The sequence below is a fragment of the Drosophila grimshawi genome, unplaced genomic scaffold, assembly GCF_018153295.1.
Source record: "Drosophila grimshawi isolate 15287-2541.00 unplaced genomic scaffold, ASM1815329v1 contig_1377, whole genome shotgun sequence".
Taxonomy (NCBI): Eukaryota; Metazoa; Arthropoda; class Insecta; order Diptera; family Drosophilidae; genus Drosophila; species Drosophila grimshawi.
This window is the reverse complement of record NW_025062900.1, coordinates 12,111,873-12,128,029: the sequence shown is the minus strand read 5'-3', so window position 1 is coordinate 12,128,029 and position 16,157 is coordinate 12,111,873. Positions and strand designations below refer to the sequence as shown.

At 38.6% G+C, this 16,157-nt stretch overlaps 1 protein-coding gene across 2 annotated transcripts in view; it reads right to left on the bottom strand.

Annotated features, from left to right (window-relative positions):
- The window catches only part of LOC6561859 (rap1 GTPase-activating protein 1), a 98,991-nt gene extending 83,163 nt beyond the window's left edge, over positions 1-15,828 (bottom strand). Inside the window, exon 1 of one of the 2 annotated variants that reach the window (XM_032735827.2) lies at positions 15,413-15,828. In XM_032735827.2, the coding sequence (XP_032591718.1) occupies positions 15,413-15,714 (302 nt within the window). In that variant the 5' untranslated portion in view covers positions 15,715-15,828. Of the gene's footprint in view, positions 1-3,959; positions 4,417-15,412 lie in introns of those variants that run through there. The other variant, XM_032735826.2, reaches the window with a different exon arrangement.
- Between the last annotated feature and the right edge of the window lie 329 nt (positions 15,829-16,157).

The following is a 16,157-nucleotide window of genomic DNA, read 5'->3' as shown; positions in this document are numbered from 1 at the left end:
TTTGGTTTGTGGCAACAACACGGGCAGCGACGGCAGTTGAGGCTCAAGTCGAGTTGCTCAAGAATCACGTACGCGAACGCGGACATGCCCCAACGCCCACAAAATGGCTGGCGACTCCAGAAAGTTGGGGCAAGTCATCATGCTGTGGCTTAAATAAGCAGAGCTGTGCTTTAGCCATGGCTAAAAGTAGTCGCTGCAAGTCGGGTCGAGTCGAATAGAGTCGCGTTGGGTGCTGGTGCTGGTGCAGGTTGACTGTCAGGTGCAAAACTGTAGCCCCAAATGTCACGTGCTGTGTCGTGGGGTGAAAGTCTTTCGTCATGTGTCCATCCAGCTGTGTGGACTGGTTCAGCTGTCGACTTTGTGTGTGGTTCATCAGCATGAACTAGTTCATTCAAATTACAAATTTGTTGCGATTTCTAGCGCTCCAATTGGCTCATCCATGCTTTGCAGTGCTTCCCCGATAATTAAGCAATTAACTTTCGACCAAAAACTTGTCGGCCAATTTCCAAATACATTGCACCACCTCACTACTGGCCACCACACTGATGATGGAGCAAAGCCACCCACAAAATGTTATCCAAACTTTTTTTTGCGTGTCAAGACGTCTCAAGTTGCTCACAAGTCAAATTATATACATTTATATTAAATACAAAAAGGAAATAACAATTGACAGACAGCTGAACCAAAAGATACCACGTAGAGGCAGTCTGCGTCTGTTATTATAAATATACTCTCTACCACAAAACTTAAGAATAGTATTTCTACTCTATTAAAATATATTTAAATGTCGAGCATTGTTTGTAGAAAATTGGTTCTAGTTGTGTGAAAGTTATTAGAAAAAGGAAAGTGTGTGTTCTGTGGTAAATGCCATTTTTTGTGTCGATTGCTGACTTAAAAATGACCCAAAAGTTATATTTTAATTAAATTGTTGTTCTGCAGATAAGACCATGAACAAAACAGCTTTTGAAAATCATTTCTGTTTTAACAGAATGAACAGAATATGCCAGAGCACAATTATCACATAAAGTTCGGCCAAAAATCGTGTTTGCAAAACTTAATGGGTCGACTACTGGTGCTGATCGCAGCAATGATTACAGGGCAGCATTGATTAGAGGGTATAACAGCCAATGCAAAAAGAAGTAAACACGCATAAATTGAATATTGATGAATGATCTGGCCTGGTCAGCTGTTGGTTCTTGTCATCATCATCATCAACGTTGTTGCTGTTGCTGGTTTTTTTTTTTTGTTGGTTTGTTAACCAGTTTTTTATTTTGACTATCTCGCGATTTGCATATAAATAAGCAAGAAATTGCCATTGAAATTGAAGAATACACACACAGTGCTGGCAAAATTCTTGTGATGAGATGAGAGCTGCTAAAAGAGTTGGCTGACTGGCTGACCAACTGACTGATTCTGTAAACTGGGCTAACTGTCTGGCGTTTTGGTTTTTGAGGTCGACTAACTGGCAGCAAACGAAATGAAGATGAAGATCAAACTAAAATTGCGAGGAATTCAGTTAGATGGATAGATAGATACATAGAGAGATTTAGAGGCACATTCTCTGCGTCACATTATTCAAAATTGTTGTCAAGCTAATGCGAGGCATAAATCAAATGTGAGTGAGAGAGATGGGGAAGTAATATACAGCCTAATCTCTGCCGAGTAATTAAGTAAAAATAGACCCAGGGCTAAAAAGTGTTGGAAAATGGATAATGGGGCAAGGGGCAAGGGGCAAGAGACAAGGGCAGGGGCAGGGGCAGTGACAGGGTGCTTGGGCGGCGGAAGTGTTTATGTGTCGTTGTGTGTAGGCGGCAGCTAAAACAAAATGAAAATAAATGAAAATCCCTTTTGATTGTCAAGTTCAGAAGCGAGGGGCAAGGAAATGCGGAAGACTTGCATTGCTGCAGAGCCCTCAAGCTCTCTTGGAAAAAAAAACAACAACTAAACAAAAATACAAAATGAAAATTATTTTTCTTTACAAATGCGCCCACGCCACGCCCACAGGCGAGAAATGGAGAAGCATTGTTTAAGATTTCCAAGGGTACGGGGCTAGGCGGGGATCTTTGATATATATATGTATATATCTCCACCAGAGACACGAACAGCCTTTAGTCAGGTATCAATTACAAGTATCTAATGCGAAAATAACAAGCAAAGAACTACAAAAAAAACAATGAGGCAAAACGAGCAAAGCAAAATATAAGAAAAGCATAACCAGCTCAGAAAAATAAAACAAAATTCAAAGAAAAGCTCCAAAGCAAGGGAGAGGGAAAGGGGGCTGGGTGGGGTGTATAAAGAGGGGGCGTAAAAGATACTCGTACAAAATGAAGCGCAGCGCAATTCCTGACAGCTTGTGGCAGGTGCTGGCGAAGGGCAAGAAGTAAATAAGTCGCAACGAAAGAAACACAAATAGAGAGAGAGAGAGAGAGAGAGAGAGAGAGAGAGAGGGAAAGAGAGGGAGGGTGGAAGTGACACAGGCGAAAACAAATTTCAGTTAAAAATTTATCTAAAAGAGCTGAAGCCGGCAACAGCCAGAGAATGGACAGCAATAAATGGATTATAATGGAAGACATAGTCATAAACGGCTTAAAAAGCTTGTGCGATGTGTTTGTCAAAAATAAAAAAATTAAAAAAAACCACAACAAAAAAAAAACATACAACAAACTTCAGCTATTGTTGTGGACAGGCATTTACTACATCTAAACAATTCAGATGGAGTACAAAGATTGGAATTTATGATTTATAGCGCAAACTTTGAGTTGGAATCTAAAATTGGGCAAGTTTACGAGTGAAATTCGAATATGTTTTGAATGTGTTGAAAATAATGTACTAATAAAGATTTTATGGAAAAACGCTTGAGAAATGGTTTTCTTTAGATGAAAGGCAAAGATTATCCAAAGTATAAAGGGCGAGAGGTTTCGAGGGTAAATTGAGCGAGATAATAAATAAATCAAGGAAAAATAACAAGTGAAAATACAGAAAAATCGAAAACATCTAATAAAGACTTCAATTAAGTCTGAAGTGCGCTTAAGAATTAAGATAAAAACTCTTGTAGTATACATATATCTGTTTACTCGGGATTGAATATACCTTGCTATAATATGGATCATCTACAAGGTCAAGATCGGTTAAAAAAAACAGAAAAGAGATATTTTTCTCATATCTACCAAATTGCACAGCAGCAAGCACGAACAAGTACTTGTGTAGAGGCTAATCATCTTGTCGAGCTCTCCCAGCCTATCCCATCCTAGTCATTGAGCAACACAAGTGTTACAATAACTAATACGCAATCAAGTAAAGTCTACGAGCTCATCACGCAATTCTGTCTCAGCTCTGTCTGCAGACAATTCTAAAATGTCGTGAAAGAATTCACTTAAATTCCGACAGTAAAAAACCCCATAAGCCATCTGTCGAAACCAGTGGCGTCACAGCCTGCTTACAACGCGTAGATGGCAGTTCGTTAGTGCCTCCAACTGCCCGCTTGCCCCGCTGTAAACAATATGTAGTCAGCTGTGCTGCATTATTAAATTTCATGTTGTAGAGTTAGCAAAGAAATTGGCAACAAAAATGATACAACTTGCAGTGAAATTTATTTGGGAAGCGATGCGCTGAAGCAGGCAACAACTGCAACTTGCAGCTTGGTGGCAACTTGGCGTTGCAATGCACTCATTATGATGACAACCATGACAAGGAATGAAGCTGAGGGAAAGAGAGTGAAGGAAGAGAGAGGCTGAGACAGACAACTAGAGAAAGCGCTCTCTTTTTTTCTGTTTTTTTTTTTGTTTTTTGCATCTCATCAAAAAGGCATCCATCATGCAATTTGTCAAAGTTGCCCCGCCACCAAATTGGCCAAGCTAGCGGAAATGCAATGCCCTCTTAATGGCCCCACAACAAGCTGTCAATACACACATTTATGTGTGTGTGTGTATATGGTGTGTATGTATTTTGTTTACACCTACCCGGCTGGTGAGGATCCCTGGCTGAAGCATTTGCCAGCTGCGACCGCAGCCGCTGTGTGAATGTGTCGCTGCGGTGGCGTCGGCTGATGATGCGGCGACGATGTTGCCGAAACGGTTGGGGTACTCTTCGAGGAGGAGGAGCTGCCACCACCACCACCACCACCACCACTGCCACCACCCCCACTGCCACCCGCTGCGATGGCTACTTTGCGCTTGGGTGACAGCTCCTGGGCAGCAGCAGCCGCAGCGACAGACGCATTCTCGCAAACGTTGTTGTCCGTGTTGACGACCTGCTCCAGCATATGTATTTTCAGCATTGTTATCGTTTGTAGTTGTTTTTGTTGATACTGATTGATTGATTGATGGATTGACTGCTTGACGTTGGCGCTGATTGCTCGCTTTGATGCGTTCTGTTTTTGTTTGTGCTTGGATTTTGTTGTTTTGTTTTTTGGTTTTGGTTTTATTTGGTTTAAATTATTTGGATGCGTTTTGTTTTGGTTGCTTTTGGTTTACGCTTTTTTTGTGTATGTTTTTTTTTTGTTTTTTGTTTTTTAATTATTATTCACTTTGAAAATCTTTTACGGCGTGTGCTGGTTGAGGGTAGTCAAGAGGATGAGTGAATTAAAATTTCATTGCAGCCCGACTTAAAAGCTAATGCAATCAATTTGCGTGCACTTCCGGAACAATAGCTGTTTGATTAAATTTTAACAGGCACTTGAGTCAAAGTACATGATTAGATACCCTGTAGCCATATAAATGGTTAGGTAGGGTAAGCGAAGCGTTGCAAAAAAATATGTAAGCTAACATACTAAATTGGGAGAGATACTGTAAAATATGTCTATAGTTGTTCGTGATTTCCATAAAAAGATATATCCATTCAGAGACTTAACTAACTCAAAGCTACCTATTCGAAATATAAATAATATATATGTATAATATATATGTTAATCTATATGAATATGAATATGGAATTTATGTAGTTTGTGGTTACCAAACACTCCTTGCTAATTTTAGTTATGAAATCGAGAGAAAAGACATTGGGAAGTTTGGGGTTACATTCTATATGGTATTCTATATGATATATATATATATTCTGTATGGTATATTATTGAAACAGTGAAGCTTCTAATGATGTGATAGCTAATGGGGACAAGTTCTCTCAAAGGTCCGATATAAACTCAAGCTTTATAACTTTGAACCTCCAGGTAACTCCTTATGTGTAAAATATATTTTAACTTCTACAAGGTATATCTAAAATAGCTGTTAGCTTCATACTTATCAATGACCTTATTTCAGGTACTTTACAACCAGCTGGTTACATCTAGAAACATGAAGGGCTTCTAAGTGCATAGTTACAACTAGCTTCCTGGTAATTCCTATGCAGATGGTAACAACCTCGTCGAATCCTCTCAACTAGAACAGGTTTACTGCTAACGTTACAATTCATTTTACGATGCGGCAACTGGCCGCAAAAAACAAATACAAAAACAAAAACAAATCCAATTTCAGCAGTGGCTTAACACGCCGTACAGCTGTTTAAGAAGTTGGCCCGAAAGCGATAAAGACTGGCCGGGGCAAATGCAGAAATATGGTTAAAGATGGAAATTTAATAACTGACAGCAGAGAAGTCAACTTTATGGGCGCTCGTAAAACTTCATCAAATGGGATTTTGAAAAAAAAAACAAAAAAAAAACAAAAACAAAGCAAAGCAAAAAAAATCACTCAGGCCCAAAATGAAGTGCTGGGCATATTAAGAAGTAATGCTGAAAAAGCCATTGGCAACGCTTTACATTACTTTCTTTTCCTTTTAACCAAGAGCAAGCCCAACGAAGCGAGGCAAAGCGCGTGAAAATGCGTGCAATATGAAAAGGCAATGACAGCAGACAGAGCAGACAGAGCAGACAGACAGACAGACAGAGCAGACAACAAACACTAAATAAAGAAAGCGAGAAGAAAAAGCACATATGGCAGAGGCTTCACGCTCCACACTCCCACCAACCCCCAAAACAAAACGTGGCATGAACAAAACCGTCGTCATAAAAACCACTCGAGGCAGCTAAGAGAAGAAATATATAAAAAAAAAAAACGTTGACTTGAACCTGCCCCACTGACAATTGGCTTAAGTCTCGGGAGGGTTGTCCAACGGGGCAGTAGCCGTAGTAAGCAGCAGTTGGGGTAGCTAAAAGGTAGTGGCTGCCGGCACGTGTCCAAGTGCCGCAAAGATGATGATTTATGCAGCATGGCATTGACTGAAGGCATGTGGCAACTGTGGCTAAGCTTTGCTTGCCTTGGTGGTCAGGTGCTGCAAGCCAAAATGCGTTCATTACTGCGCATTAACTTTTTGATCATGGCCGAGTCCAGTTAAATGCGTACTTAAACAGTTGCCAGTTAACCTGAAGAACTGAAAACGCAATTAAAATTCATGGCTAGATTCAGAAAAGTTGTACAAATGACAATGCGATTTGATTATGTTCGAAATTAGCGTTAGCACTTCACTTGATTACTTGGCCAACAAGTCGAGTAGAAGAAGAAGCAAAAGCAGAAGCAGTCTGTAATTAATCTCAGTGTCCTCAAGTGCCGCAGATAATTAGACAATTGAACTAATTCGAAGTACTTTCTGTTTTCGTGTACACATTCAATGAGTTTATTTAAATTTTTCCAATTATGCTTAAGGTATTTTCTCAATTTATTTCAGGTCTTTCTTTTTTCCCTAAACATTTCTTATAGATTCTTGGTCCGTTTGGAGTTCTCCCAATCCAATAAATATTTGACATTTTTTACATTTGAATATTCCTATATTTAATTATTCTATAATTTACTTTATTTTATTCTTCTAGTTTTAGATTATATTGAATAGAGCTTGCAGGGATTTTCCAGAAAATTTCCTCAAGTCTAAACCTCCATTTCAATTCCACTTTTCCTCTGATTACTTTTCAATTCTTCCTTTCGTATGACGCCCCCTCTGATCTATCATGTAATTTATAATGTCATCTCACTCTCGATATCTACGGATCTTACATAATTCATCATTAAACCAATGCCAGTTAGCCTGGCCCAAATCGATAAACCTCCTTTCGCCCATCGCGTCACACTTTTAGATTTCGCAGCAAATCGCTAGGAAATGGACTTTCATAATGAAATTGCCAAAACATGAAAATCATTCGACTCGAATCGAATTAAGGGCAATGGCTTATTTTTATATATCTCTCAATTATATATTTGTATCTTTTTTTTTGTTGCTGTTGTTGCTGCTGCTGCTGTGGCGGCTTGTAACACGCAACTTCCGCTGCAAATTCGTCTTTTCCGCATTACACAAAACCCATCAACAACAATTCGCATAATTCACGCTCAGGTGAGAATGATATAAAAAAAAATAAATATATATAAAACAAAAACGCATATAATTCCGTTGCGCAGAAAACAATTTATTTATCACACACATAAATGTATAAATGAGCCCCCAAACACAACAAATGTGCTATGCAAAAAAAATTATATATATATTTATAGTACAAAAAAAAAGAAATCAGCCATTATGTGCGACATTTTTATTGTTGTGGTTCTCGGTAACTGACTTCGGCTAAATGCAATACAAACGCATATAGAATAATTTATTTAAATCAGCATCCAACCGCCCCCATCAACCCAAACCCGAACCAGAATCGGAATCAGAATCAACGACAACAACTTTGACGACCTTTTATGGTGGCATGCAAAATGTATAACAATTTATAACGATAAATGCACAATTTGAACACACTTGCTCCAAAGAAATCAGAGGGATGGGGGACACACACAGTGTGTGTGTGTGTGTGTGTATGTGTGTGTGAATGTGTGTGTGAATGTGGGTTGAGTGCTCAACTAATTGTGGTTGAGGGCAAATAAATATTACGAGATTGGCATATTTTTTTATTGGCGTATTTTGCTTGGATTCAATTGAAGTGCTGAGGATTTTAAGTGGTGTTAATCGAAAATATTAAATACGCAGAAAATCAAGAATTAAACAACTTGACACATGGGCAAATCATAAAGCAAATGCATTGATAAAGCTTGAGACCACTTTATGTGGAAAATAATGTTTAAAGGCCTTGCAAATTTGAAGAGGAACACAATAAGATTCTCTAGTCGAGAGAACTCTAGTATGAAATACCAGGAACACAGCGTTTTTCGAATTTTCAAAATTTAAGAGAATTTTTAGAGCATTAAGATTTATGCCATACAAAAAATAAATAACCATAAGAATACTCTAGTCGGGAGAGCTCGCTTAAGAGAGCCAAGTAATATAGAGATACTATTGAGGTATATCTACATATAGTCTGAAAACTGAAATTAATTTTTTCTATGTGAATTTACGTTTTGGTAAACAGAATTTGTGTTTCCTATCTGAATGTAATGAAATTGCACAGTTCATTAATAATGGAACCAATTATATTATGTACCAATTAAAAGGTTTTAGCATTACAGTTGGACTCTAGTTTTTATAGTATCTGAGATCAGCTTGTTTATACAGACGAACTAAATCGACTCAGCTTTCGATGCTGAATATGAATATATATATCTATATATATATATATACTTTAAGGGGTCAAAGTTTCATCCCATTACCTGTTATATGCTTTTACATAACTTTATTCGCAATGGTTTCAGCATATAATTATTGCTAACTTAATTTAATGGAATGTGCTGCTCACAAATCAACTCTGAACCCACATATTGAATGAATAATGAGCTGCCAACAGCCAAGTTTTCAAGGTTGCTTATTTGCCACAATCATTGATGCATTGGCCTGCAAATTGGAGCTGATAAGATTAGATAAGAGCACAGACGCTCCAGAGACGAACAATTTGTTTTTTTTTTTTTCAAACGTCAGATAAATTTACAAAAATTCCACAACTGAGCCATGTTAAGAGCCTCGCATTGTTGTTGTTATTGTTGGTTTTGTTGTTGTTTGTTGGCATTGTCGGTTTTGTTTTGGCAACTGGCAACAGCTGCTGTTCTTGTCTGCTGCCTGCTGTCTGCTTGTGGCAAACAGGCGTTGGACAAACATTGAGCGAGCTAGAAACCAAACCAAAAAGAAACCAAACGAAAACTGAGCAGCTCAAGCCAAAGTGTGGAAGCAACTGAATCGAGTCCAAATTGTTATAAATTGTTTACAGCATTTGTCAAGGCATAAATATTTAAACACGTGTGAACGACGCAACAGTCGAAGAAAAACAGGAACACAGAAACAAACATGAAACAAAATTCAAAAATATTTCGTCGGTGGGGGGAAGGGGAGTCTTTGCGGAAATGAGAACCCAACAAGTTCCGGATAGCAGTCAATAAAAAAAAGTTGGCCAACAAGTAAAAGCTTCCACATCTACAAAGTCAGATATCACAAATATATTTTAGTTTTGTTCAAACACATGTATATAGTATCAGTATCATAAAACAGAGTCCACTCCTCGATCGGGTTTGATAAGCCAAACCCAGTTGATGGCAATTTATAATCGTTGTTCGTTTTGCTGACTCAATTTCGTTTGAATTTCTGTTTCAGTTTCTGGCTTTTGTTAACTGTAAAACTTACAACTTCGACAACAAAGAACCAATCTCCAAATGACGTATCGATAACGACTAAAATAAGGCCTAAAAAACTGATTGCCAAATGTTGACGCAACTTTCTGTGGAAGTTAGAAGGAGACAGACACACAGACAGAGAGAGAGAGAGAGAGCGAGCGAGAGAGAGAGAAAACAATGGCCAGAACGAGTGAAAGAGGGCAAACAAATATTTGGTCGGGCACTTGACACAGTTATCATTAGCTATTTAGGTGAGATAATAACAAATACCGTATGACTGAAACACAAAAAAAAAAATAAACCAACAAAATGCTGAAATCATTCACATTGTATAAAAATGTTATGCGATAAGTGAAATATGTATATATATATATTATATATATGTATCATTATATATACATTTGAGTATTAAAAATTAATAAATTTTAATGTATACATAATTTATTACTTTCTTCAGAAAACTTCTGGTAAGAAAATGTATTGGAAAATGGTAAAAAGTGAATAAAAACTTTCATATACAATTTTCTTATAAAATAAATAATAAAACAAAAGAAAATGCTATTAGTTTCTACGTGGAAATTGTGTAAAATGTGTATGGAAACCAGAACTGGCATCTATGAACACTTTTTTTATGGGTGTCTTTGCACATGGAATGGGAAACAATGCGATTGATTTACACGAATCGATGGCGTGGCAAAAATTGTTGAAATAACAAACTTTTCTCAGTACTCGCTCAAAGTGGCAACTGTTTTCAATTCATATCAAATTTCACACACACGCAGCCACACACACACAGACACACACCTGTGTGTGTATTCCTGACCTTCCACAGCCCAATGGCTGTGAGCCCTAAAACTGCTAAAACTTTAAGTCAACAGAAAAATAAAGCAGCTTTTGACCTTCGCTGTCGGTCAGCATGCGTGTGTAATAATCCCTGGAATATGACGATGCCTAACTAAACACAGAGCATTCCATAAATTATTATTTTTTACACTCAAAAAACCGAGAGGATGCAAGATGATTTTTCCGCAAAGTACAAATGAATTCTCAGACTTTTGCCACAGGTGTAAACAGCTCGTAAACAAACATAACTCCCCCTCCCCTCCCCGTCTACTTGCTCCCCTTAGTCTGCATGGAAAACAGAAAACGAAGCTGAGGCCAAAGGCAATTAAAATAAACATACACAAAACACACGCCAGGCGCATATCAAATACACTTTTTTTCTTATTTTTTGTTTTTTATGTGCTGGCCAGAAAAGCAAGAAGATGAAGAAGCGCCCCACGAGAATTGGTCAGACAACGATAACCTCCTCCAACCCCACCCCCCGCAGAGCAAGCAGGCATATGGCAGTGGGCCAACGAACGCACACGCCCCATAAATTAAACTCGCGTGTATGGTGTTAAAAAAAAAAACAGTAATGGAAGAAGCAGGGATCGAGAGAGAGAGAGACAGAGATAAGCGACAGAGCAAAACGCATTTCGCAAAACGGTAAATATGCAGCCCCTTGCAAGGAGAGGTGAATTCGATGCTGGCGAATGACACACAACAACCGGGACGTTCTCGAAGAGAGAAAGAGTGTAAAAAGATTGTCTGTTAGTCATATCTGTCGCTCTCTCACACTCGTCCACTGTTGCTCAAAATTAAAGCTTAAGCTTTACCGCAGAGGCTGTGGCTGAGCTTTTCCGTTGGCTGCACTTCAACTTGAACTTTCGGTCAAGCGCTGACAACAACAAAAACAACAACGACAACGACAACAAACAGCAGCAAAAGCATTGAGACATTGACAAGACAATTGATGAGCACAACGAGTGGAAGGGGGAAAGATAATGTGATGAATGAATGACAGATAAAGTGACCAAAAGCAGCTGCTAACAGCTGTTGTTGGTGGCGCTGTTGCTGCTGCTGTTGCTGTTGCTATTGTTCAAGGCAATTGGCTGCTGAGGTTCATTTACACGATGTGGAATCTGGAAGAGAATCTGTGCAGCACGTGCATTCTATTTTTGATAACTGGAAACTGCAAGCATTTTATGATGGAAAGCAAAAACAACCAAAGCGCAACAGGCAGCAAAAGCAGAAGCAAGAAATTATCAAAAACAAAAGAAAAAAAGTGAAAACTTGCTCCCGAAAAATCGAACGATGCAGCTTTGACAAAAGTCTCAGCCAAAAACAAAACCAAACCAATAAATTTCAGCAGTTTGTTCAAAACACAAAAAAAGAATACAAAAAGAGACATAAAAATATGCGAACAACCTAAAGACAAAAAAAAAAAACGAAACAACAAATATCATGTGAAACCCGTTTAAAAGAAATTCACGTGTGCTGAGGACAACAACAACAACAAGTTGCATATTAAAAAGCACACGAAAAAATGTGTAAAATTTCATTTGCATAATTCCATTGCCCGAAAAGGCAAATTCTGTTCGGGAATTGATATATGTCAGACTGGAAGTTGATTGACCGCATTTACGACAACAATTTAATGACAAAGTGCATAAGCAAAAAAAAAATTATATATGTGCTTCCATTGAAGATCAGAGGGAAGCGTTGAACTTCCGTTCCACTCCTAAGCTGCGGAACTACAGTTGGAAAATACTGATTAACATATGGATGAAATGTTATTTATCATAAGAAAAGCTCTGGAAGTGTTTCTAAGAAAATTGATATCGAATTGGACACGTAAGCGAAATTCCTCAGGTTAAATAATAAAAAATATCAACCTGTTGAGGCACCTTGCAACACTTAGAACCTATAAATATGACCCTTACTCATAAGTCTCACATAAAAAAATAGATAAAAAAAACAACATTTAATTTAAACATTTATCAATATAATCAATGTGATCACATCAAAGAAAATAAAAGAAAAAAACACGTAACAAAAACGCCTGACGCATTTTAATCGAAATGCATCAACAACAAAAACAACTTCCACCGGTGAATGGCAAATGAGAGTTATTTATTCAGTTTTTTGATTTTTATTTTTTTTTTAGGCTCTTTTCGTTTTCTGTTAAATTGCCGCTTATTATTGTCATTTCGTTGATATTTTTATTGACCACTTGAGTTATGTGCGTCTGTCTGTCTGTCTTTTACTATAATATTTTGTTGGTTTTCATTTTGATATTTGCACAATTATTAATGATGGCCATGTAATTCGTTGTTTAATCAAAATTTCACTCAACTCCAAATACAAAACACTTTCGTTTTAACGCATTCTTCTTTTATGGCAACAACGCTTTTTTTTAAAAAACATTCATTAAATTTCCAACACATTTTCCACCTGTTTTGTTTGCTATTGCTCAATTGATGTTTTTATTATTTGCTGCTGTTTCTGCCGAATTTCACTTTTAGACGCGTGCCGGCGTAATACAATCCACGCACGATCGTGCTGCAGTGGAAGCTTTCGCGTATTCTTTTCGTTTCTGATAAGAATTGACAGCAGACTGCGAGAAGCCGAATTTTTACCTCATTTTGGCACACTCACACAGGGACACTGAGAGAAAACTCTTATGCACTTTAAATATTTGTATTATTTTCTTTTATTTCGTTCAACGATTTTATGGTTTTAGTTGCTGCCGCTGTCTGCCTGCAACTGTTACTGCTGCTGCTAATTTGCAAATGATGCGTTGCCGTTGCATGCGAAACCCAATTGGCAGAAGCATAATAACAACAACAACAACACACGCACGCATGCGACGCGAGACAACTCCGACTACGACGACGACTGCGACGACGACACTCGACGCCCACACGAGTCGATTATCAAAACGAAACTGAAATCCCAATTGGAGTGCGGCTGCGACTGCGGCGGCTGCTAACTGGACGGGCGCACGAAGCTCAGATTTCATGTTCCACACACAGAGAGAGAGAGCGAGAGAGAGAGACAGAAAGAGCGCGAGCGCAAGTGAGAACGAATGGCTTCCACACACGGCAGCATTTGCGCTCAGTTCAATTGGAATGACAACAACCGTTACGACATTTGCAGTTGCATTTAATGCATTTGTGTGGGTGTTGTTCATTTACATTTACATTAACATTAACATTTATTTACATTGGAAATGCAAGCGATTATTGTCTGTGCAAATACAGTTAGCAGCAGCTCGAAAGCGGCTGTCTGCCCGCATTAGCACAAAATAAACAAACCAAGCAAACAACAACAACAAATGTTGTTGGCCTCTTCAAAGGGTCCGAAACTCAAAATGCACTCATATTTGCATTGCAATCCCCACCCCAGCTCCGTTACGGTTTCATTTTTTTGAGGGGGGCTACCCTAAAAGTATGCAGAGCTGTTAAGATAACAAAAACAAACTTTTGAACAACCGGCATGCGACACCAATACCAATATGTTTTATGTTTGGCGCTCTCAGAGAGTGAGCGAGAGAGAGAGAGAGGGAGAGTGAGAGCGCTCTCACGTATTGGAACGAAAACATAAACAGTTTCGCACACTGCACAACAAAGTCAGCGTTTGATAAATACTTGAACATTTACCTGAAAATTAACCTCTAACTCATTATAGCTTTTTATGGTTATAAATTATTTTAATTTACAGTTAGAAAAGAAATACACGAAACGCATGTTAATCGAAAGAGAAACAACTTAAACCGATAAATGCCAAATGAGAGTCTTTTTTTATGTTTTTGGAGCTTTTCTTTGTGTTTTTACTGTTAAATCGCCTGTGTCTGTAAATTGTCGTAAATAGTCTATGAAACGAAATTTACTTTGAGTTTAGCAATTCTTTGGCATGTATAAAGAGTAGATTCCCAAATAAACATTAAATTATTAAAATAAATTTAAAATGGATGCATTTTGATTGGTTCGCAACAAGTGCGAACAAGTTGTAAACTAGCCAAAAATATTGTTAGCTAGTGTAAGACAGCTACAGGCTCCACCACGCGTGAGCTCTGTGTGGATACCATTCGCCGCATATATGTGTGTGTGTGAGAGTAGTGGACGCTGGAAAGCGCAAAGCCAACGACAAGCATGCGTGAGAGAGCGCCAAATATGCGTTCGCTCGCTCTCACACACACACAGAGGCATTGAATAGCATCCACACTATGGCACTGGCACACAAGAAATGGAGCGCGTGCTTGTTCTTTTGCGACGGCGTCGTACACTTGTTCGCTTGCGTTTATCAACAACAGCTTTGCAATTGTCGTTGTTGCTGTTGTTGTTGCTGTTACTGTTATTGTTGCTGTTACTGTTGATGTTGGTCATATTCACAGCATACGCAATTCTTGTCGTTGTTGTTGTATTTTTCTTCTGTGTGGCTGATAAAGCCAGTGGCACTTTTGGAGTTGCAACTGATAAGACGAGAGCAAGAGCGAGAGAGAGAGAGAGAGAGAAAACTACCATCTGTGAGATAAACACACACACAAGTTGGAGGGAGGGAGAAACGGCGACCAACTGTTGCTGGCAATAGGCCAAAAAGCCAACGCCAAATAAAGCGCAGCAAATATGCATGCCCCAGTTTTGGATGCAGCTGCCGCTGGCGGCAGGCGGCTCATATCAAAGTGACAATAAAATTAATTGTTCTAAACACAACCCCACCCCCTAAATCCAACCCCTCTCCAATATCTCTCTTGTAAACGTGTACCTAGTAAATAATTTAACAGTTGATAAATATGACAATTTCGAGTGGAATTCAATTTGAATCCAAAAAAAAGTTTTTGTTTATTTTTCAAAAACAACACTCCTTAAAATGTATTAAAAAATAACAAAATTAATGTATTAAAATTGTTGTTATTTTGGGAATAATATCTGCATGGAATGCTATTAATTCTATCCGTCATTTAATCTAAGCAACTCTGTGATTTTTAAATTGTATCTTTAGATCTTTGAAACCACCCCTCCCCTAACCCTCCCCATCCCTTGCTAAAGTTTTTTAGAGCGTGTTGGACTCACCTCATTTGTGCCAGATTGCCTTCGTCGCAGCTCTTGAGGCGCTGATACTGCACCACCTGCCTGCCACCCGGCAACGTGGCATGTGTTTGTGCCCCGCCCGCCGAGTGTCGCCGATAATCCGCAAAACTTTCGCTCTTGCGCAAACCGGGTATCTTGCCGGAACTATTCCGCCAATATTTCAGCATGCGATGCAGCGCAGTTGGCGACGCTGCTGCATCCGGAGCGGAGTCTCTGTGGAGTGTGGAGCAATTGGACGAAGTGGTGCTCGTACCACGATCCATCAGTGTTCTGTACGAACTCATTGCCACAGCGACATGAACCGAAACTGAATTGATCCGAAGAGAACGGAGCTGTTGCGCACAGAATCCGAGGAGCGTTATTATCTGGAGACCACCGAACCGAGTCGTATTCGTTTTCATACTGATCGCTTTTGTCGCTGGTTCCATTTCCATTTTCATTTCCATGTCCATTTTATTTTATTTCTTTACATTTGCATTTACGGGTTGTCATCTCTTTTTTTATATTTTTTTATTTATTTTTTGTTTCTTCTTTTTGTAGAAGTGACGCTCTTTTGCGTGTTTGTTTTTGTTTCGCTTGTTTTAATTGTTCTTTTATTGAGCACATAGCACATATTCTTAATAATATATAAGCACATATTTATTTACTTACATATATATATATATATATTCTTGCAGTTCAACTGCTGATAAAATTGCGTTAAAAAAAAAAGCATTTTTTATACCCT